The 25584-nt window shown below is 41.3% G+C and overlaps 1 protein-coding gene across 1 annotated transcript in view; it reads right to left on the reverse strand.

Annotated features, from left to right (window-relative positions):
* Positions 1-24096, reverse strand: part of LOC139748782 (ionotropic receptor 21a-like) — a 61339-nt gene extending 37243 nt beyond the window's left edge. Inside the window, exons 1-6 of the mRNA XM_071662217.1 lie at positions 23585-24096; positions 21880-22025; positions 10654-10747; positions 9884-10036; positions 8673-8820; positions 648-799 (exon numbers count right to left, since the gene is read on the reverse strand). Coding sequence (XP_071518318.1) covers positions 648-799; positions 8673-8820; positions 9884-10036; positions 10654-10747; positions 21880-22025; positions 23585-24046 — 1155 coding nt within the window. The 5' untranslated portion in view covers positions 24047-24096. The remainder of the gene's footprint in view (positions 1-647; positions 800-8672; positions 8821-9883; positions 10037-10653; positions 10748-21879; positions 22026-23584) is intronic.
* Positions 24097-25584: the final 1488 nt, after the last annotated feature.

Consider the following 25584-nt stretch of genomic DNA (forward strand, 5'->3'; position numbering starts at 1 on the left):
TGTCAGGGGTATTTATCACAAGTAAGAACGAGCGTCCGCCCTGTTACTACAATGTTGCCCTTGATTGGCTATGGGCCTAAGATCCAATTGTCATTGGCTGGAGGATCCTAAGCTCGTCCCACATCTTGTGTAGAGTTCAACCTCCTTTGTTCTCTTGTTTACGACAGCGGCGATGATGTACGGGATGACATACCCCGTAGCTGACTGACAACTTAATCTCACGCCTCTGATAAGGGTACGGGTGTTCAAGGACAGGTCGCCCTCTGGCTTCAAAACAGAATTATTAAGCCTACCGTTTGGTGGGAAGTGAGGTCTGAGCCAGTCTCAGAGGAAGACCTTAATCCTCGTCCTGATAAGAAATAACAACAACGCCATACACAAGGACACACACACGTTATATACACGAACATGTGATCACACGCACACATATGTTCGTAACACTTTAAACCTAACTGAATTACAACAGCTTTTCACCTGAAGATGAAGTAATCATCAATGAGAGCAAAATATCCAGTTGGTATTCAATATACAATAACTTCCTGCTCAGTAGGTTAGCTTAGTAAGACTCCATAAAACGTACTCCTGGGTAAATCAATTGATTTTTCATTCAGTAAGACAACAATTTCCTTTTCTCGACCTTATATTACCTCAGTTCTGTAAGGAGCAGTCAGGTCTATAACTTGCAACCAATGTTTGCTAACAAATAGGTTGGCAAGTCCTATATCAACTTCATGTCTCTCTAGTTGTCCCATCAGTCCATACCATGATCCATTCTCATATTGCTCACCCCAAGTCTCACCTGAAAGGTTAAGATATTCGTTAATCTTCTGCTCATTTAATGTCATTGTAATACAGAGAAAACATTTGATATTGACATGTGTAAAGTGATTACATGAAGGTATCAGATCTTTCCTTGTTTCCTTTTTATGTTAAAGGTTCCACTGACAGACAAAAGTCCACATCCAGTGAATGCGCGCTTACGCATATTCAGTTATTATATCATATAGACGTATGTCATTATATTTAGTCATAAAATGTAAAAAGGCTATTAGCCTTTCCTTAGCCTAGAGGAAAGTGAGTAGTCAAAGCATGTTTGGCAGTCCTCTAGCTTAGTTTGGTCATTAATGTCTTTGTTAAGGGGTTTTACTTAAATCATGGGCCCCTATGGTAATTATAAAACGGAAAAAGAAAAGACAAAGGATGGTATCTACGAATCTTTCAGAGAGTGAAAAAGCCTCCCTTTTGAAATGTGCTATGCCATAGTTATTGGGAAGGACATGAGTAGGTAGAAAGTTCCAAAGCTTCAACGTGTAGGGAAAGAGGTAGGCATCAAAACGGCCCATCCTTGAGTTACTAATAGCCACAAGATAACCATATGATGCAGTAACTTGTCGAGTATTGTGTGGTCTAGCTAGTGGCGAGGGCACACAAGCAGCCAGTTCTCGGGAGCAAAAACCAAAGTAATACCTATGGGAGAGGGAAAGTGAACCAACATTGCGGCGCAGAACAAAGGGATCATGTTTGGAAGTTAGCCAGGAACAGTTTATAAGGTGAACCGTTTTGGAGTCAACTCTTTCAAGTAAGGATGCAGAGCTAAAGCCACCCCAAATATGAGAGCAGCACTAAATACAAGGACAAATCAATCCCTTGTATAAAAGGAGCAGTTATTCAGAAGAAAATTTTCGACATCTAAACAGGACACCCCGTTTCTTAGAGGCAGACTTAACTATTCCTGTATTATGGGGTTTCCAAGAAAGAGTGGATGTTACAGTAATGCCAGGTATGTTCACTGACTCAAGAGCTGGAATTACAAAGCCGTCAAAGGAAAGACGATAGTTGTGGGAGTTTTCGACAGAGATGGGTGGAAACTCGTTTTTGGAAGCATTAAACTTTGAAAAAAAAATCGAGTAACACACTGAGATACCCTGTTCAAGTCTAAGTATATTTGAGGAGGCTGTATCAAGACGAGATGCAAATCGAGTGAGAGAAGAGGGAATAGAATCAAAGGTATTCGGATAAATGCAGTATTAAGTCGTCAGCGTATGAGTGCATTGGATTTTCTGCGAAGGAGAGGATATCGTTTAAAAAAAAAGAGAATAAGAGCTTGGAACAGGAGGGAGCCTTGCGGGACACCGCTGTTGATGGGGAAAGGAAAGAGGATAATCCATCCACAACCACAGAGACAGATCGACCAGAGAGGAAGCTAAATATGAAGGAGAAAATTGAGGGAGGAAAGCCTAAAAGAGGGAGCTTAAAGATGAGACATCGATATCACACCCTGTCAAAAGCCTTAGATATGTCAAGGACATCTATGTATAACTTCCCAGAATATTCAGGGATGATGACCAGAAATTAGTAAGATAGGAAAGAAGTGTTTTTAGATATCTGGGAGTGGATTTGGCAGTGGATGGGACCATGGAAGCGGAAGTTAATCATAGGGTGGGGGAAGGGGCGAGAGTTCTGGGAGCGTTGAAAAATGTGTGGAAGTCGAGAACTTTATCTCGGAAAGCAAAAATTGGTATGTTTGAAGGAATAATGGTTCCAACAATGTTATATGGTTGCGAGGCGTGGGCTATAGATAGAATTGTGCTGAGGAGGGTGGATATGCTAAAAATGAGATGTTTGAGGACAATATGTGGTGTGAGGTGGTTTGATCGAGTAAGTAATGAAAGGGTAAGAGAGATGTGTGGTAATAAAAGGAGAGTGGTTGAGAGAGCAGAAGAGGGTGTTTTGAAATGGTTTTGTCACATGGAGAGAATGAGTGAGGAAAGATTGACCAAGAGGATATATATGTCAGAGGTGGAGGGAACAAGGAGAAGTGGGAGACCAAATTGGAGGTGGAAAGATGGAGTGAAAAAGATTTTGAGTGATCAGGCCCTGAACATGCAGGAGGATGAAAGGCGGGCAAGGAATAAAGTGAATTAGAACGATGTGATATACCGGGGTCGAAGTGTTGTCAATGGATTGAACCAGGGCATGAGAAGCTTCTGGGGTAAACCATGGGAAGTTTTTTGGGGCCTGGATCTGGAAAGGGAACCGTGGTTTCGGTGCATTAAACATGACAGCTAGAGACTGAGTGTGAACGAATGTGGCCTTTGTTGCCTTTTCCTAGCGCTACCTCGCGCACATGTGGGGGAGGGGGTTGTCATTTTATGTGTGGCGGGGAGGCGACGGGAATGAATTAGGGCAGACATTCGGAATCATGCACATGTGTATATATGTATGTGTCTGTGTGTGTATATATATGTATACGTTGAGATGTATAGGTATGTATATGTGCTGTGTGTGGACGTGTATGTATATACATGTGTATGTGGGTGGGTTAGGCCATTTCTTTCATCTGCTTCCTTGCGCTACCTCGCTAACGCGGGAGACAGCGACAAAGTATAATAAATGTAAAAAATAGGAAAGAATATAACAAGTTGAGCTCCTCTTACTGAAGCCATATTGGTGATTAGCGAGAAGATTGTGATTTTCGAGGCGTTTAATGATAAGGGAATTCAGGAGGGATTCAAAGACTTTGTTAATGGTAGAAATAAAAAACAAAGGACGATAATGAGAGGGGTCATAACGGTCACCCTTTTATAGGGATGGGATATATCAATTCATACTTCCAAGGGGAAGGCAAAGTTCTTTTTTTTTAAACGAACGAGCAAGCACAGTTGCAATTTCAGATGCACACTTTTTCGGTACAAGGGTATGGATACCATCAGGACCGTAAGCCTTGCTTACGTCCAAATAAAGAAGCGCTTTTCGGACAGTCCGAAGAAAGATTACGGGAAGGATCATAGTATTAATAAGAGGAGCATCAGGGAGTCAAGGAATGTTAGATTCATCCAAGTTGGAGTTAGAAGAGAAACAGGAACCAAAGAGAGTTGCTTTGTTTACGGGGGAAACACCTATAGCACCATCAGAACGGAAAAGTGAAGGGAAGGTAGGACGACAGTAGTTGCGCGATGCTCTTAGCTAGACACCAGAAAAATTTACCACTGGATGAAGAGGAGAGGTTATCACACTTCCTTAGAATAAAGGAACACATTGCCTGACGGATAATGTGCTTGCAGCTTCTGGGGAAGTGATATAAGCCGAATGGAATTCGAAGGAAGGAAAGTTTTTCCAAGTCTGATATGTCTGATCCCTGGCCTAAATGGCCCCAGAACAGGAATAGTTGAACAGTTGATTGGATGAAGAGGTTGTCTTGGAGGAAGAGAGGATAAATGTTTCCATTCCTGCAAGAATAGACTCTGCTATGCGTTTGACGGAGACATTAGCATCACCACACAAGACAAGTTATTTGCACAAAACAGAAAAGAAGCTACGTAAGTTATTCCAGTCAGCTTTGTTGAGGTGCCACTATTCAGGCTTAGAAGAGACTGCTGGAGGTGGAGATGCCATTAAAATAGATACATTCATATGCCATATACCACGAGAGTTTGATAGAAAAACTAATTCAAAACCAGTTATTGGAATGTATTTGGTAGCATAAGATCCAACAATAGAAAATACTGAAAAAGACTTTCATTCTGGCAAGACACTACACAGATTTAGATTTTAGCCCTGGCTTTTCTCTCACATCAAGATATAAATATATCAGAAAACAGAAGGTGGATGCTGAGCCTCAATATATATGATTCATTCTCAGCAGCCAACATTTATATAACATAACAGTAAAACACCCTGATGCAACAAGCCATGGCAGCAAAGGTGTATTCAGAACAAACGTTTCAGAATAGATTATAGAAATTAACAGATTCATATATTTCTTTTTATCACTATCATACTTTGTCGCTGTCCCCCGCGTTAGCGATGTAGTGCAAGGAAACAAACCAAAGAATGGCCCAACCCACCCACTTACACATGTATAAACATACATGCCCACACTCGCATTTATACATACCTATATATTTCAAAGTATGCATACACATATATACACAGACATATACATATAAACACGGTAAAATATTCATGCTTGCTGCCTTCATCTATTCCTATCGCCACCCCGTCACACGTGAAATGGCACCCCATCCCCCAGGGCGTGCGTGAGGTAGCGCTAGGAAAAGACAACAAAGCCACATCCGTTCACAATCAGTCTCTAGCTATTACGTGTAATCCACCGAAACCACAGCTCCCTTTCCACATCCAGGCTCCACAAAACTTTCCAAGGTTTACCCTAGACACTTCACATGCCCTGGTTTAATCCACTGACAGCAAATTGACCCCGATGTACCACATCGTCCCAATTCATTCTATTCCTTCCACGCCTTTCACACTCCTATATGTTCAGGCCCCGATTGCTCTAAAACTTTTTCACTCTATCTTCCCACCTCCAATTTGGTCTTCCACTTCTCGTCCCTCGACCTCTGAAACATATATCTCTTTGTTAAACTTTCCTCACTCGTTCTCTCCATGTGAACAAACTATTACATTAAACCCTCTTCTGCTCTCTCAACCACACTCTTTTTGTTACCACTCATCTCTCTTACCCTTTCATAAATTACTCGATCAAACCACCTCACTCCAAAAATTGTCCTCAAAAATCTCGTTTCCAACATATCCACCCTCCTCCACACAATCTTTCCTGTAGCCCACGCCTCGCAACCATATAACATTGTTGGAGCCACTATTCCTTCAAACATACCATTTTGTTCATCGAGATACCGTTCTCGCATTCCACACATTCTTCAACGCTCACAGAAACATCACCCCTTCTCCCAACCTGTGACTAACTTCTGCTTCCGTTGTTCCATCCGCTGCTAAATCCACTCCCTGATATCTAAAACACTTCACTTCTCCAGATTTTCTCCATTTAAACTTACCTCCCAGTCTACTTGTCTTTCAACTCTACTGAACCTAATAACCTTGCTCTTATTCACATTTACTCCCAGCTTTCTTATTTCTCACACTTTACCAAACTCAATCACCAGCTTCTGCAGTTTCTCACCCAAATCAACCACCAGCGCTGTATCATCAGTGAACAACATCTGACTCACTTCAAAAGCCCTCTCATCCACAACAGACTGCATACGTGCCCCTCTTTCCAAAACTCTTGCATTAACCTACCTAACAACCCCATCCAGAAACAAATTTAAAAACAATGGAGACATCACGCACCCATGTCGAAAACCGACATTCACTGAGAACCAATCACTTTCCTCTCTTCCTATCCGTGCACATGCCTTACATCCTTGATAAAACCTTTCCACTGTTTCTAGCAACTTACCTCCCACACCATATATTGTTAATACCTTCCACACAGCATCTCTATCAACTCTATCATATGCCTTCTCCAGATTCATAAATAATACATACTAATCCATTTGCTTTTCTAATTATTTCTCACATACATTCTTCAAAGCAAACACCTGATCCACACGTCCTCTATCACTTCTGAAACCACATTGCTCTTCCCATTCTGATGTTCTGTACATGCTTTCACCCTCTTAATCAATACCCTCCCATATAATTTCACAGGAATATTCAAAAAACTTATACCACAGTAATTTCAGCACTCACCATTATTCCCTTTGCCTTTGTACAATGACGCTATGCATGCATTCCGCCAATCCTCAGGTACCTCACCATGAATCATACATACATTGAATATCCTTACAAACCAGTCAACAACATATTCACCTCTTTTTTTGATAAATTTCTCCGTAATACCATCCAAACCCGGTGCCTTGCCGGCTTTTACCTTCCGCAAAGCCTTTTCTACGTCTTCTCCGTTTACCAAATCGTTCTCCCTAACCCTCACACTTCGCACACCACCTCGACCAAAACACCCTATATCTGCCACTCTATCATCTAACACATTCAACAAACCTTCAAAATACTCCCTCCATCTCCTTCTCACATCACCACTACTTGTTATCACCTCCCCATTAACCCCTTTCACCGATGTTCCCATTGTCTTACGTAATTCATTTACCTTCTTCGAAACCTTTTTTTATCTTCTCAAAAATTGAATGATACTCTCTCAACCCAACTCTCATTTGCCTTCTTTTTCACCTCTTGCACCTTTCTCTTGACCTCCTGTCTCTTTCTTTTATACATCTCCCAGTCATTTGCACTACTTCCTGAAAAGATAGCCCAAACACATCTCTCTTCTTTTTCACTGAGAATCTTACTTCTTCGTCTCACCACTCACTACCTTTTCTAATATGCCTACCCAAGATGAGAAAAATAAGAGATTGTTAGTATGTTTGACGAAAGGAACCTGGATGTTTTGGCTCCGAGTGAAACGAAGCTCAAGGGTATAGGGGAAGAGTTGTCTTGGGGGTAAAGTCAGAGATTTTTGAGTGGACAATATCAAAGGAAGAAGTAGCACTACTCCTGAAGCAGGAGTTGTGGGAGTACGTGATAGAGCTGTAAGAACGTACGCTCTAGATTGATATGGGTAAAACTAAAAGTGTATGGAGAAAGATGGATCATTATGTGTGCCAATGCACCTGGACATGAGAAGTGTTTTGGGAGCAGTTGAGTGAGTGTCTTAAGCAGCTTTGATGCACGAGACCGGGTTAAAGGGATGGGTGATTTGAATGCAGAGATGAGTAATGTGGCAGTTTAGGGTATGACTGGTTCACATGGGGTGTTCAGTGTTATAAATGGAAATGGTGAAGAGATTGTAGATTTATATATATATATATATATATATATATATATATATATATATATATATATATATATATATATATATATATATTATCCCTGGGGATAGGGGAGAAAGAATACTTCCCACGTATTCCCTGCGTGTCGTAGAAGGCGACTAAAAGGGGAGGGAGCGGGTGGCTGGAAATCCTCCCCTCTCGTTTTTTTTTTTAATTTTCCAAAAGAAGGAACAGAGAAGGGGGCCAGGTGAGGATATTCCCTCAAAGGCCCAGTCCTCTGTTCTTAACGCTACCTCGCTAATGCGGGAAATGGCGAATAGTTTGAAAAAAAGAAAAGAAAGAAAGATATATATATATATATATATATATATATATATATATATATATATATATATATATATATATATATATATATATATATATATATATATATATATATTTTGATTTCTGGTGCACAACTTCATTCCTCACCTTTGACACAGTTTTAACTAAATGATTTTAGCGACCATGGCTTCGTAACCCAAAGAACATGTTTCTAACGTCCTCTGATCACCTGTAAATTCACGGTTTTGTTTCATAGTATCTTTGCTGGTTATATACCACAGTTAAGCAACACAGGTTTGGCAGATCAAACAACTGATTTTCTAAAAACCATCTGTCGAAAAAAGATTACTTGCCCAACCTTCCAGAAGCTTTGTTTTCATTTTGAAGTTCCTCTATTTCCAAGCTTTTTGGAACGTTTGTTTCAAGGCATGTGAAGCGTCTGGGGTAAACCATGGAAAGCTGTGTAGGTATGTATATTTGCGTGTGTGGACGTGTGTATGTACATGTGTATGGGGGGGGGGGTTTGGGCCATTTCTTTCGTCTGTTTCCTTGCGCTACCTCGCAAACGCGGGAGACAGCGACAAAGTATAAAAAAAAAAAAAAAAAAAAAAAAAAATATATATATATATATATATATATATATATATATATATATATGTATATATAATATTTTCACGACAAAATTGTCTGACAAATGAATAACAGAAAATGAAGGACAGAACTGTGCTAGATTTAAGGTACCGTTAGGTGTCCCCACAAACTCAAGCGCGATGTTGAGAGCACGAGCGACGGCCTTGACTGTCTCAACATCCGTGCCATAGAAGAGAACCACCGTGCCATTCTCTGCCCCGTGGAGGAAGCTGCACGGTGGAAAGTGGAACGTTGACACCTGGGGATGAAGGAATACATTTTCACTAGGTGGTTTACCCTTCCGACCAGAACACTCACCTTCATCACTACACTGCTAGTCAGTAACATGTATCGAGGCATGTTACAGTGGAAAAAATGTTGTTAAAGATAAGTCTTGCCATCCTGTTCTCTAATACATTCAACAGTCCTTAAAGATACTCATTTCATTTCCCTTTCACCTCTCCTTTGCTTTCTACCACTTCCCAATCTGCTCCACGCATTTTCTCTACTTGCTTTCTAGTTCTTCATATCATTCATCCCCTTCCAAACATTTTCTTATTCTCCCTAAAGTTTATAGATGTACTCTCATCCCATCTTTCATTTGCCCTCCATAGTTTCCTTAACCATCTCTTGACCTCCTTCCGCTTTCTCTGGTACACCTCCGAATCACTTGCACTCCATCCTTGCATAACACCTCCCATATACATCTCTTTTCCCTTTCATTAACAACGTACCTTCCCGATCCCATAATTCACACTTTTCTCGTACACCTACACTCTACCTATACAGCTTTCCGCAACCCCTTCCATTCCTACCCTAATTCATTTGTTTCATTAACCCTTACATTCGACAAATTTTTTGTTTCTTTTTAACCACTTGGCCTATCTGCACACAGGCTTCTTTCCTTAGCTTACCCACATTTACCATTTCTTTCCACCACATGTCACTTCCTTATTTCCTAAAACCACTTAAGTGATATATAAAGTTCAATATGGACGTTAGTGAACATGAAAGTATAGTACGAGAAGTGGATGATTGCCATTGGTTATGCACCTGTCAGTGAGAGAGGTAAAGACAGAGCTGGTGTGCCATTTGATAAGACCTTTGTGGATGTCTCGCACTTTTGATGGAAGGGATGGAAACACTGATTGATAATGATGAAATTTCTAGTTCTTTATATATCCTCAGTTTTTCTTCGTAAATACAGCCATGCTTAATTTCTCCTGGCCAAGGCAACTCTGGATCAGTCACACTAACAAAGCCTTTAGATTATTTTGATTATGACTTAGATCTGAGCTCTGGTGCAATTAGTGTCTACTTACCTTAAGCACAGTACCATGAAAGTCAGACAGTTTGTCAGGGAAGAGGTCTAACTGGCGGGTGAACCTGTGGTGGTACCAGGTGTTGATACGCCTCACTCCCGGACCCCAGTACAGCTGGTTCATGTACAGCACCCACTCCCCCTTGGTGCCAGACTGTGGGATAGATCATAAGCTATAGTACAGCTGGTTCATGTACAGCTACCACTCCTCGATACTAATTGTGGCAATTATATGAATTGAGTTGGTTTATGCAGAGGATCCCTCTCTCCTCGATGCTATAATTTTGCAACGCTCAGTAATGCAGTTGATTCGTGGCCTTCGGCACCCACATCCTGTTCACGCCCCACACTATGGGTAAGAGCGTGTGATGCTGCCAGATCAGATGTATTCTCAGGTTACACGTTAAAGCCAAAGCCGAATCGAACACCTCGAGTATTATCACATAACATCATGTGCTCGGAGGTGATATAGCATCTGGAAAGCTAGGAAAACTGCTGTGCAGAGAAGACCATCAACAACGAGGGAGGATTACATGCAATACTGACAAAACGAAAACAAGCAAGTAAATAAATATGAGGAAAATAAGTGGAAATTTTAATCCTGATGACTAGGGAATGTGATATATATATATATATATATATATATATATATATATATATATATATATATATATATATATATATATATATATATATATATATATATATATATATATATATATATATATATATCACATTCCCTAGTCATCAGGATTAAAATTTCCACTTTACCTTCACTACTCCCACGATGTGTTCTGTCTTCTTTCCGATGAGTGTGTCTGTGAACGCTTGCAGGAACTGTAGCGAGGGAACAACCAAAGTGTGTCTGTAGAAGAGAAATATTTGTTATACTTTGTCGCTGTCTCCCGCGTTATCGAGGTAGCGTAAGGGGAAAGACGAAAGAATGGCCCAACCCACCAACATGCATATGTATATACATACACGTCCACACTCAGCACATATACATACCCATACATCGCAACGTATACATATGTATACACACAGACATATACATATATACACATCTACATAATTCATACTGTCTGCCCTTATTCATTCCCGTCCCCACCCAGCCACACATGAAATGACAACCCCCTCCCCACAAATGTGCGCGAGGTAGCGCTAGGAAAAGACAACAAGGGCCCCATTGGTTCACAATCATTCTCTAGGTGTCATGTATAATGCACCGAATCACAGCCCCATTTCCACATCCAGGCCCCACAAAACTCTCCATGGATTACCCCAGACGCTTCACATGAGCTGGTTCAATCCATTGACAGCACGTCGACCCCGGTATACGACATCGTTCCAATTCACTCTATTCCTTCCACACCTTTCACCCTCCTGCATGTTCAGGCCCCGATTACTCAAAATCTTTTTCATTCTATCCTTCCACCTCCAGTTTGGTCTCCCACTTCTCCTAGTTCCCTCCACCTCTAACACATACATCCTCTTTGTCAATCTTCCCTCACTCATTCACTCCATGTGGCCAAACCATTTCAAAAAACTCTCTTCTGCTCTCTCAACAACATTCTTTTTAATCACCACACATCTCTCTTACCCTTTCATTACTTACTCGATCAAACCACCTTACACCACATATTGTCCTCAAACATCTCATTTCCAGCACATCCACCCTCCTGAGCACAACTCTACCTATAGCCCATGTCTCGCAACCATACAACATTGTGGAACCACTAATCCTTCAAACATACCAATTTTTGCTTTCCAAGATAACGTTCTCAACTTCCACACATTTTCCAACGCTTCCAGAACTTTCGCCCCTCTCCCACCCTATGATTCACTTCCGCTTCCATGGGTGAATCCGCTGCCAAATCCACTCCCAGATATCCAAAACACTTCACTTCCTCCAGTTTTTCTCCATTTAAACATACCTCCCAACTGGCTTGTCCCTCAACCATACCGTACCTAATAACCTTGCTCTTATTCACATTTACTCTCAGCTTTCTTCTTTCACACACTTTACCATACTCAGTCACCAGCTTCTGCAGTTTCTCACTCGAGTCAGCCATCACCGCTGTATCATCAGTAAACAACAACTGACTCTCTTCCCAAGCTCTCATCCCCAACAGACTTCATACTTGCCCCTCTTTCCAAAACTCTTGCATTCACCTCCCTAACAACCCCATCCATAAACAAATTAAACAACCATGGAGACATCACACACCCCTGCCGCAAACCTACATTCACTGAGAACCAATCACTTTCCTCTCTTCCTACACGTACACATGCCTTACATCCTCGATAAAAACTTTTCACTGCCTCTAACAACTTGCCTCCCACACCATATATTCTTAATACCTTCCACAGAGCTTCTCTATCAACTCTATCATATGCCTTCTCCAGATCCATAAATGCTACATACAAATCCATTTGCTTTTCTAAGTATTTCTCACATACATTCTTCAAAGCAAGCACCTGATCCACACATCCTCTACCACTTCTGAAACCACACTGCTCTTCCCCAATCTGATGCTCTGTACATGCATTCACCCTCTCAATCAATACCCTCCCATATAATTTACCAGGAATACTCAACAAACTTATACCTCTGTAATTTGAGCACTCACTCTTATCCCCTTTGCCTTTGTACAATGGCACTATGCACGCATTCCGCCAATCCTCAGGCACCTCAACATGAGTCATACATACATTAAATAGCCTTACCAACCAGTCAACAATACAGTCACCCCCTTTTTTAATAAATTCCACTGCAATACCATCCAAACCTGCTGCCTTGCCGGCTTTCATCTTCCGCAAAGCTTTTATTACCTCTTCTCTGTTAACCAAATCATTTTCCATAACCTTCTCACTTTGCACACCACCTCGACCAAAACACCCTATATCTGCCACTCTATCATCAAACACATTCAACAAACCTTCAAAATACTCACTCCATCTCCTTCTCACATCACCACTACTTGTTATCACCTCCCCATTTGCGCCCTTCACTGAAGTTCCCATTTGCTCCCTTGTCTTACGCACTTTATTTACCTCCTTCCAGAACATCTTTTTATTCTCCCTAAAATTTAATGATACTCTCTCACCCCAAGTCTCATTTGCCCTCTTTTTCACCTCTTGCACCTTTCTCTTGACCTCCTGTCTCTTTCTTTTATACATCTCCCACTCAATTGCATTTTTTCCCTGCAAAAATCGTCCAAATGCCTCTCTCTTCTCTTTCACTAATAATCTTACTTCTTCATCCCACCACTCACTACCCTTTCTAATCAACACACCTGCCACTCTTCTCATGCCACAAGCATCTTCTGCGCAATCCATCACTGATTCCCTAAATACATCCCATTCCTCCTCCACTCCCCTTACTTCCATTATTCTCACCTTTTTCCATTCTGTACTCAGTCTCTCCTGGTACTTCCTCACACAAGTGACCTTCCCAAGCTCACTTACTCTCACCACCCTCTTCACCCCAACATTCACTCTTCTTTTCTGAAAACCCATACAAATCTTCACCTTAGCCTCCACAAGATAATGATCAGACATCCCTCCATTTGCACCTCTCAGCACATTAACATCCAAAAGTCTCTCTTTCGCGCGCCTGTCAATTAACACGTAATCCAGTAACGCTCTCTGGCCATCTCTCCTACTTAAATAAGTATACTTATGTATATCTCGCTTTTTAAACCAGGTATTCCCAATCATCAGTCCTTTTTCAGCACATAAATCTATAAGCTCTTCACCATTTCCATTTACAACACTGAACACCCCATGTATACCAATTATTCCCTCAACTGCCACATTACTCACCTTTGCATTCAAATCACCCATCACTATAACCCGGTCTCGTGTATCAAAACCACTAACACCTTCATTCAGCTGCTCCCAAAACACTTGCCTCTCATGATCTTTCTTCTCATGCCCAGGTGCATATGCACCAATAATCACCCATCTCTCTCCATCAACTTTCAGTTTTACCCATATTAATCGAGAATTTACTTTCTTACATTCTATCACATACTCCCACAACACCTGTTTCAGGAGTACTGCTACTCCTTCCCTTGCTCTTGTCCTCTCTCTAACCCCTGACTTTACTCCCAAGACATTCCCAAACCACTCTTCCCCTTTACCCTTGAGCTTCGTTTCACTCAGAGCCAAAACATCCAGGTTCCTTTCCTCAAACATACTACCTATCTCTCCTTTTTTCACATCTTGGTTACATCCACACACATTTAGGCACCCCAATCTGAGTGAATTGGAGCGATGTGGTATACCGGGGTTGATGTGCTGTCAGTGGATTGAATCAAGGCATGTGAAGCGTCTGGTGTAAACCATGGCAAGTTTTGGGGGGCCTGGATGTGGAAAGGGAGCTGAGTTTTCGGTGCATTATACATGACAGCTAGAGACTGACTGTGAAGGAATATGGCCTTTGTTGTTTTTTTCTAGCGCTACTTCGCGCACATTTGGGGGGAGGGGGTTGCCATTTCATGTGTGGCTGGGTGGCGACGGAAATGAATAAGGGCAGACAGTATGAATTATGTACGTATGTATATATCTGTGTGTGTGTGTATATATATATATATATATATATATATATATATATATATATATATATATATATATATATATATATATATATATATATATATATATATATATATATATATATATATTATTATTATTATACTTTGTCGCTGTCTCCCGCGTTTGCGAGGTAGCGCAAGGAAACAGACGAAAAAATGGCCCAACCCCCCCCATACACATGTATATACATACGTCCACACACGCAAATATACATACCTACACAGCTTTCCATGGTTTACCCCAGACGCTTCACATGCCCTGCTTCACTCCACTGACAGCACGTCAACCCCGGTATACCACATCGCTCCAATTCACTCTATTCCTTGCCCTCCTTTCACCCTCCTGCATGTTCAGGCCCCGATCACACAAAATCTTTTTCACTCCATCTTTCCACCTCCAATTTGGTCTCCCTCTTCTCCTTGTTCCCTCCACCTCCGACACATATATCCTCTTGGTCAATGTTTCCTCACTCATCCTCTCCATGTGCCCAAACCACTTCAAAACACCCTCTTCTGCTCTCTCAACCACGCTCTTTTTATTTCCACACATGTCTCTTACCCTTACGTTACTCACTCGATCAAACCACCTCACACCACACATTGTCCTCAAACATCTCATTTCCAGCACATCCATCCTCCTGCGCACAACTCTATCCATAGCCCACGCCTCGCAACCATACAACATTGTTGGAACCACTATTCCTTCAAACATACCCATTTTTGCTTTCCGAGATAATGTTTTCGACTTCCACACATTCTTCAAGCCCCCAGGATTTTCGCCCCCTCCCCCACCCTATGATCCACTTCCGCTTCCATGGTTCCATCCGCTGCCAGATCCACTCCCAGATATCTAAAACACTTCACTTCCTCCAGTTTTTCTCCATTCAAACTCACCTCCCAATTGACTTGACCCTCAACCCTACTGTACCTAATAACCTTGCTCTTATTCACATTTACTCTTAACTTTCTTCTTCCACACACTTTTCCAAACTCAGTCCCCAGCTTCTGCAGTTTCTCACATGAATCAGCCACCAGCGCTGTATCATCAGCGAACAACAACTGACTCACTTCCCAAGCTCTCTCATCCCCAACAGACTTCATACTTGCCCCTCTTTCCAAAACTCTTGCATTTACCTCCCTAACAACCCCATCCATAAAGAAATTAAACAACCATGGAGACATCACACACCCCTGCCGCAAACCTACATTCACTGAGAACCAATCACTTTCCTCTCTTCCTACACGTACACATGCCTTATCCTCGATAAAAACTTTTCACTGCTTCTAAGAACTTGCCTCCCACACCATATATTCTTAATACCTTCCACAGAGCATCTCTATCAACTCTATCATATGCCTTCTCCAGATCCATAAATGCTACATACAAATCCATTTGCTTTTCTAAGTATTTCTCACATACATTCTTCAAAGCAAACACCTAATCCACACATCCTCTACCACTTCTGAAACCACACTGCTCTTCCCCAATCTGATGCTCTGTACATGCCTTCACCCTCTCAATCAATACCCTCCAATATAATTTACCAGGAATACTCAACAAACTTATACCTCTGTAATTTGAGCACTCACTCTTATCCCCTTTGCCTTTGTACAATGGCACTATGCACGCATTCCGCCAATCCTCAGGCACCTCACCATGAGTCATACATACATTAAATAACCTTACCAACCAGTCAACAATACAGTCACCCCCTTTTTTAATAAATTCCACTGCAATACCATCCAAACCTGCTGCCTTGCCGGCTTTCATCTTCCGCAAAGCTTTCACTACCTCTTCTCTGTTTACCAAATCATTTTCCCTAACCCTCTCACTTTGCACACCACCTCGACCAAAACACCCTATATCTGCCACTCTATCATCAAACACATTCAACAAACCTTCAAAATACTCACTCCATCTCCTCACATCACCACTACTTGTTATCACCTCCCCACTTGCGCCCTTCACCGAAGTTCCCATTTGCTCCCTTGTCTTACGCACTTTATTTACCTCCTTCCAGAACATCTTTTTATTCTCCCTAAAATTTAATGATACTCTCTCACCCCAAGTCTCATTTGCCCGTTTTTTCACCTCTTGCACCTTTCTCTTGACCTCCTGTCTCTTTCTTTTATACATCTCCCAGTCAATTGCATTTTTTCCCTGCAAAAATCGTCCAAATGCCTCTCTCTTCTCTTTCACTAATACTCTTACTTCTTCATCCCACCACTCACTACCCTTTCTAATCAACCCACCTCCCACTCTTCTCATGCCACAAGCATCTTTTGCGCAATCCATCACTGATTCCCTAAATACATCCCATTCCTCCCCCACTCCCCTTACTTCCATTGTTCTCACCTTTTTCCTTTCTGTACTCAGTCTCTCCTGGTACTTCCTCACACAGGTCTCCTTCTCAAGCTCACTTGCTCTCACCACCCTCTTCACCCCAACATTCACTCTTCTTTTCTGAAAACCTATACAAATCTTCACCTTAGCCTCCACAAGATAATGATCAGACATCCCTCCAATTTCACCTCTCAGCACATTAACATCCAAAAGTCTCTCTTTCGCACGCCTGTCAATTAACACGTAATCCAATAACGCTCTCTGGCCATGTCTCCTACTTACATAAGTATACTTATGTATATCTCGCTTTTTAAACCAGGTATTCCCAATCATCAGTCCTTTTTCAGCACATAAATCTACAAGCTCTTCACCATTTCCATTTACAACACTGAACACCCCATGTATACCAATTATTCCCTCAACTGCCACATTACTCACCTTTGCATTCAAATCACCCATCACTATGACCCGGTCTCGTGCATCAAAACCACTAACACACTCATTCAGCTGCTCCCAAAACACTTGCCTCACATGAACTACGCGGGAAACGGCGATCAAATTTAAAGAGGGAAGTCAGCACCACAAGTAAAGCATCCTCCTCGAAGGCTCAGAGTGGGGTGCCTAAATGTGTGTGGATGAAACCAAGATGTGAAGACCCTTACTGGAAAAACAATCACTCTTGAAGTAGAACCTTCAGACACAATTGAAAATGTGAAGGAAAATAGTGAAATTGGAGAAAAAATGTAGCTTAGACATTGAAGCTTATTGATACAATGGTTAAATTGATGAGAACTGCTATTGACGTTTGTGTAAATAAATTATACATTTTCTTTTTTCCATAGCCAGAGGTTGAACCATTATGTGACATTCTTTTTCATTCACTTCAAGCTAGAAGTTTCAGTTTTCTAAATTGTTTCTTACATTTCTCATATGTATATATGTGTATGTGTGTGTGTGTGTATATGTGCGTGTGTGTGTGTATGTGCGTGTATGTGTATATATATATGTATATTATCCCTGGGGATAGGGGTGAAAGAATACTTCCCACGTATTCCTCGCGTGTCGTAGAAAGCGACTAGAGGGGACGGGAGCGGGGGGCCAGAAATCCTCCCCTCCTTGTATTAACTTTCTAAAATGGGAAACAGAAGAAGGAGTCACGCGGGGAGTGCTCATCCTCCTCGAAGGCTCAGAGTGGGGTGCCTAAATGTGTGTGGATGTAACCAAGATGTGAAAAAAGGAGAGATAGGTAGTATGTTTGAGGAAAGGAACCTGGATGTTTTGGCTCTGAGTGAAACGAAGCTCAAGGGTAAAGGGGAAGAGTGGTTTGGGAGTGTCTGGGGAGTAAAGTCAGGGGTTAGTGAGAGGACAAGAGCAAGGGAAGGAGTAGCAATACTCCTGAAACAGGAGTTGTGGGAGTATGTGATAGAGTGTAAGAGAGTAAATTCTCGATTAATATGGGTAAAACTGAAAGTTGATGGAGAGAGGTGGGTGATTATTGGTGCATATGCACCTGGGCATGAGAAGAAAGATATATATATATATATATATATATATATATATATATATATATATATATATATATATATATATATATATATATATATATATATATATATATATATATATATATATACATACATATATATATATATATATATATATATATATATATATATATATATATATATATATATATATATATATATATATATATATATATATATATATATATATATATATATATATATATATGTATGTATATATATATATATATATATATATATATATATATATATATATATATATATATATATATATACATATACATATATATATATATATATATATATATATATATATATATATATATATATATATATATATATGTGATGTCTCCATGGTTGTTTAATTTGTTTATGGATGGGGTTGTTAGGGAGGTAAATGCAAGAGTTTTGGAAAGAGGGGCAAGTATGAAGTCTGTTGGGGATGAGAGAGCTTGGGAAGTGAGTCAGTTGTTGTTCGCTGATGATACAGCGCTGGTGGCTGATTCATGTGAGAAACTGCAGAAGCTGGTGACTGAGTTTGGTAAAGTGTGTGGAAGAAGAAAGTTAAGAGTAAATGTGAATAAGAGCAAGGTTATTAGGTACAGCAGGGTTGAGGGTCAAGTCAATTGGGAGGTGAGTTTGAATGGAGAAAAACTGGAGGAAGTGAAGTGTTTTAGATATCTGGGAGTGGATCTGGCAGCGGATGGAACCATGGAAGCGGAAGTGGATCATAGGGTGGGGGAGGGGGCGAAAATTCTGGGGGCCTTGAAGAATGTGTGGAAGTCGAGAACATTATCTCGGAAAGCAAAAATGGGTATGTTTGAAGGAATAGTGGTTCCAACAATGTTGTATGGTTGCGAAGCGTGGGCTATGGATAAAGTTGTGCGCAGGAGGATGGATGTGCTGGAAATGAGATGTTTGAGGACAATGTGTGGTGTGAGGTGGATTGATCGAGTGAGTAACGTAAGGGTAAGAGAGATGTGTGGAAATAAAAAGAGCGTGGTTGAGAGAGCAGAAGAGGGTGTTTTGAAGTGGTTTGGGCACATGGAGAGAATGAGTGAGGAAAGATTGACCAAGAGGATATATGTGTCGGAGGTGGAGGGAACGAGGAGAAGAGGGAGACCAAATTGGAGGTGGAAAGATGGAGTGAAAAAGATTTTGTGTGATCGGGGCCTGAACATGCAGGAGGGTGAAAGGAGGGCAAGGAATAGAGTGAATTGGAGCGATGTGGTATACCGGGGTTGACGTGCTGTCAGTGGATTGAATCAAGGCATGTGAAGCGTCTGGGGTAAACCATGGAAAGCTGTGTAGGTATGTATATTTGCGTGTGTGGACGTATGTATATACATGTGTATGGGGGGTGTTGGGCCATTTCTTTCGTCTGTTTCCTTGCGCTACCTCGCAAACGCGGGAGACAGCGACAAAGTATAAAAAAAAAAAAAAATATATCTTTTTTTTTTATCTATTTATTTTATTTATTCATTTATTTTGCTTTGTCGCTGTCTCCCGCGTTAGCGAGGTAGCGCAAGGAAGCAGACGAAAGCATGGCCCAACCCGCCCACATACACATGTATATACATACACGTCCACACACGCAAATATACATACCTATACATCTCAATGTACACATATATATACACACACAGACATATACATATATACACATGTACATAATTCATACTGTATGCCTTTATCTGTTCCCATCGCCACCTCGCCACACATGGAATAACATCCCCCTCCCCCCTCATGTGTGCGAGGTAGCGGTAGGAAAGACACCAAAGGCCCCATTCGTTCACACTCAGTCTCTAGCTGTCATGTAATAATGCACCGAAACCACACCTCCCTTTCCACATCCAGGCCCCACACACTTTTCATGGTTTACCCCAGACGCTTCACATGCCCTGGTTCAATTCATTGACAGCACGTCGACCCCGGTATACCACATCGTTCCAATTCACTATATATATATATATATATATATATATATATATATATATATATATATATATATATATATATATATATATATATTTTTTTTTTTTTTTTTTTTTTTGCTTTGTCGCTGTCTCCCGCGTTTGCGAGGTAGCGCAAGGAAACAGACGAAAGAATTGGCCCAACCCACCCCCATACACATGTATATACATACGTCCACACACGCAAATATACATACCTACACAGCTTTCAATGGTTTACCCCAGACGCTTCACATACCTTGATTCAATCCACTGACAGCACGTCAACCCCGGTATACCACATCGCTCTAATTCACTCTATTCCTTGCCCTCCTTTCACCCTCCTGCATGTTCAGGCCCCGATCACACAAAATCTTTTTCACTCCATCTTTCCACCTCCAATTTGGTCTCCCTCTTCTCCTCGTTCCCTCCACCTCCGACCCATATATCCTCTTGGTCAATCTTTCCTCATTCATTCTCTCCATGTGCCCAAACCATTTCAAAACACCCTCTTCTGCTCTCTCAACCACGCTCTTTTTATTTCCACACATCTCTCTTACCCTAACGTTACTTACTCGATCAAACCACCTCACACCACACATTGTCCTCAAACACCTCATTTCCAGCACATCCATCCTCCTGCGCACAGCTCTATCCATAGTCCACGCCTCGCAACCATACAACACTTTACCAAACTCAGAAGCTGGTGACTGAGTTTGGTAAAGTGTGTGAAAGAAGAAAGTTAAGAGTAAATGTGAATAAGAGCAAGGTTATTAGGTACAGTAGAGTTGAGGGTCAAGTCAATTGGGAGGTGAGTTTGAATGGAGAAAAACTGGAGGAAGTGAAGTGTTTTAGATATCTGGGAGTGGATCTGGCAGCGGATGGAACCATGGAAGCGGAAGTGGATCATAGGGTGGGGGAGGGGGCGAAAATTCTGGGAGCCTTGAAGAATGTGTGGAAGTCGAGAACATTATCTCGGAAAGCAAAAATGGGTATGTTTGAAGGAATAGTGGTTCCAACAATATATATATATGTGCTGTGTGTGGACGTGTATGTATATTCATGGGTACGTGGGTGGATTTTGCCATTCTTTCGTCTGTTTCCTTGTGCTACCTCGCTAACGCAGGAGACAGCGACAAAGTGTTGTATATAGATAGATAAATATATAAACGATTAATGACCAGGCATTGAGGATTCGAACCCAGTACCAATACATGGTAGGCTGGTTACTTTTCCACTCGGCTTAGAGGCGAGAAAAGGCTTCCAGCTCATGGTCCAGTGAGGTCCCCTTTTGCATCACGTGACCTGAAGTGTCTCTATAAGCGAGTGTTATCGTTTTTTAGTATTATGCATTTATGGGTATGTAAGTTTGTTGTACATTTTGTATACCTCATTACATATATGCGAATCTGTGTGTGTTTGTTAGTAATATTTGCGTGTATGCCTATAGCGTGTAAGGGCAAGAATTTTTTTCTGGTTAACCAAGAGCCAGGCATTATCTCCTTGTCATCCACTCACAACATATATACGATTATATGATATTGATCTTTTCCTCATACCTGCCACCGTAGTCCCATGTATCCTGATTGTCCCTGACGAAGGTCAGCAATGGTTCAGGATCGTCCAGCAGGAAGAAGTAACCACGACACATTGACGATGTCCAGATTATCCTGGTCAGGTCTTCTGTTGTGTTGACGTACTCAACCTGGATAGTGGATAGAGACGGATAGAGTGTGTACAGCCAGTCATGTTTCTCGGTGACAACAGTTACCCCCTTGTCCAATATTTGACATCAGACGTATGCTATGCGCAACATGCTGTGTCCTTATATGAATATAGCTCCCACTCATTTCAGAAACTCAAGAGTCCTTCTGTCATTTTTCTTTTTAGCGAGGTAAGTTTTTAAGCTTATCTTCATCACTCATCGCCAGTCCCTTGAGTTCCAAACGAATTTCAACTGCAATAGACCACTGGGCTCCTCTCGATGCTGCTTGTGACAAAGGAAGATGTCTGAAACTCACGGTGTGGTATGGTAAGAGTAGAAAGGCATGCAAATGCTTCATAAGAAAAAACTGCAAATTCTTCATGTGAATAAGGAAACGCAAATAACATCAGTCGTGGAGTTGAACAGAAATCTTAAGCGTCTTTTCTTAGATTCACAACTTAAGCATTCAGCCATTTAGATTGATAAGTCATTGCGTATGTTTACGATCCTTTTTTAGTAAGGTGTACTTCAACCCATTCGAGGTATGGCGTGACATTTGCTTCGATCGAGATTATCAAAATCTTTGTTGATTCTGAATACCTGTATTAGGTCATCCACTCTTTTTTCTAAACTATTTGTATTTAAGTCGTTTAGTCGACTCTAATGGGATTTGTTTCTAAGTCCGGGATTCATCTGCTCGACTCTGTGCTCGCTCCCTTCTGTCTGCATCTTTTTTTCATGCAGTGTGACAAAAACTAAGTGCAATACTCTTGAAGTTTATGAAATGCTTCTGGCACACTCACTTCCCATTTTCAGTTAAACTGCTTGAAATGATACAATGCCATCTATATAAAAAAGAAAACAAGAATGGTCCACATCTTTTAGTGTTATAGATGGGTACGGTAACGTAGGTAATACCCTGATCTGGAACCATATTCTCTTGAAGTTTGTGCATGATAGTTGTGGGTTGGGGTCAAACTAGGTGGGTCAACTTGTTGTGTGGGAGGGGAATTGCTTCTGTAACTGGAGGAGTTGCGTGGTGGTCGAGAGTGGAGTCATTTGGGATGGGAACAGCGAGGGTCCTACAGTTATTATCAAGTACACCCCAGATGACCCCACTTTCTACCTACGCGTGACTCCCCCATATGCAAAGACCTAAAGCAGTCCCCTCACCAACTGACCCACTGATACTGACCACTGTTGACCACAATACCACGCACATATTCCAGTCCTTAGGTCCAGACTTTACCTACATTACCGTTCCCATCTGTAACACCACAAGATCTGAACATCTGTTTTTCTTCTTTCTATATCATTTTGTGTCATTCTTAAGCAATTTGAAGATGGGCATGTATGTATGCTCGAAACGTCTCCTGTATTTCGAGAATAAAGTGGAAATGAAGATAGGGTACTTGATTCACACTTTATCTAATGAAGCAAATCTTATGGTAGGAAATCACCTTTGTTAAATCTCAGATGTGTCACAGGTACAGTGACTGCGTTAAAACCAGATTAGAAACGTAAGTGACTGAATATAGTTAACATGATAATCATCTCACCTGTCGTGGGTTGTGCAGGAGAAGTAGGTGCTGCAGTACAGGGTGTCCTCTGTAGCCAGCATCGTAAGCCACCACCAGAGCACATTCTCTGAGCTCTGCCATGACCATAGTTACCAACATCTGACCCAGCGATGAAGCTTCATCTGCAGTCGACACCAAAACTTCTCTCGTTTTCTGTAGTTTCAGAGTTCTGCCATGCTTTTCCTGCTTCCTTCTGCCCCTTTGTTTAGCGTTTTCATATTCGCTGCCTGCTGCTGCTGCTGCTGCTGAATGCAACAGTTTCATTTCTGAGGCTCGTTTCTCAGTGTAATGTTCACCAATAGGAGTGGGTAGTGTTGTTTCCAGTATGTTGTGAGTTGGTGAGACCAAAGGATTACAAGGAGATACTGTTATGGCCTTTTTGAAAGAAGCATCGTCATGGTGAAAGATCCAGGTGGTGTCAGACTCATGTACAGCTTTCATTTGGCATCCCCAGCATAATGAGAAGGTGAGGACCAACAACCAAGTCACCTGATGAGATCCCATTGCTTCGGTCTACCTGTGGTAAGACAAAAATGTATCTCATTGATGGCGTTCATGGATATCGGGATATGGATGAACAATAACCTAAAAATCAAGACGCTCTACGTTAAGCCTACGAATTCCAAAAAAAAAAAAAAAGAATCGAGACTGATCGTTGTTCTTTATGGAGTATTGATCTCACATCTTGGGTGGTTATAGCTCTCACGCTAACTGGACAGAGTTGAGTCGAAAGAGGTCCTACTTATCAAATGTCCAAGGCCGCAATGTTGGTTCACTTTCCCTCTTCTATAGGTATTACTTTAGTTTTTGCTCCCGAGAGCTGGCTGCTTGTCTGCCCACAACAATACTCAGCAAGCTGCTGCGTCACATGATTATGGTGCAGCCATCAGCAAGTAAAGGATAGGCCGTTTTGATAACTGTTTCTTTCCCTACACCTCGAAGCTTTGGAACTCTCTACCTTCTCATGTCTTTCCCAATAGAGATGATTTTCACTTCCTAAAAACTCGTAAATACTTTGCCCTTTATTTATCCCTTTCATAAACTTTAAATTTCAGTCAAGACCCGGCCTTGATTTAGGCTTTTGTCTGTGACTGGAGCTTCCTACATAAGAATAAGAAAAAAGTATTCTCTACATAAAACGTGTGAATATATGAATATGAAGGTAGATTCATGGACATAAGCTGAGATGAATGAGAAATCTAAAGACTATATCAGAACTAAGTCCTATATCCACCAGTTACAGTGTTTACAGTAAATATATCAATGACTCTTACAGAGGAGTAATGATCATTTTATGCCACGTAACCTCACTGGCAGCGACGGCTGTAATCATACAGTTGAGGTAACCCCTATTGCACTGATACAACTGCCGGTTTTGTACATCTGTCACTTCCAGTCACCGTCCAAATCAGCATAATCACACCTGTCACTTCCGGTGTCACGGCCATAATATAGAAATGAGGTCAAATGGCATCGTTTACAAACTTAAAATGTTTACAAACATAGTACTGGAAGAAAGGAAGAGTGCAAATCCACCCCTCTCTCCGAATCTCTCGCGCTCACCTTCCTTATTACCCAATCCATAAACAGATTAAGCACTCATGGTAATATCACATATCCCTACAGCAAGCCCACCATCACCTGTAACACTCACTATCTTCTCTTCCTACTCGCACGCACGCCATGCTCTCTTCATAAAAACATACTGTTTCTGGTAGCTTTCCTACTCAACTATTTATTTGTGACGACTTCCAGAAATCATCGATATCAACCCAATCATATGCTTTCTTCAGATGTATAAACGCCACATACAATTCTTTTCCTTTCTCTGATTATTCGTCACACACATTCTTCAAAAAATATATTAAAAAAAGATAAAAGCACCGGATGGTCACATTCTTCACCACTCCTGAGGCCAAACTGTCCTTGCCCAGTCTAATGCTCTGTGTATCCTTCCGCTACTCTTCTCCTTACGTCTG

This window comes from Panulirus ornatus, chromosome 5 (genome assembly GCF_036320965.1).
Source record: "Panulirus ornatus isolate Po-2019 chromosome 5, ASM3632096v1, whole genome shotgun sequence".
NCBI classification, from domain to species: domain Eukaryota; kingdom Metazoa; phylum Arthropoda; class Malacostraca; order Decapoda; family Palinuridae; genus Panulirus; species Panulirus ornatus.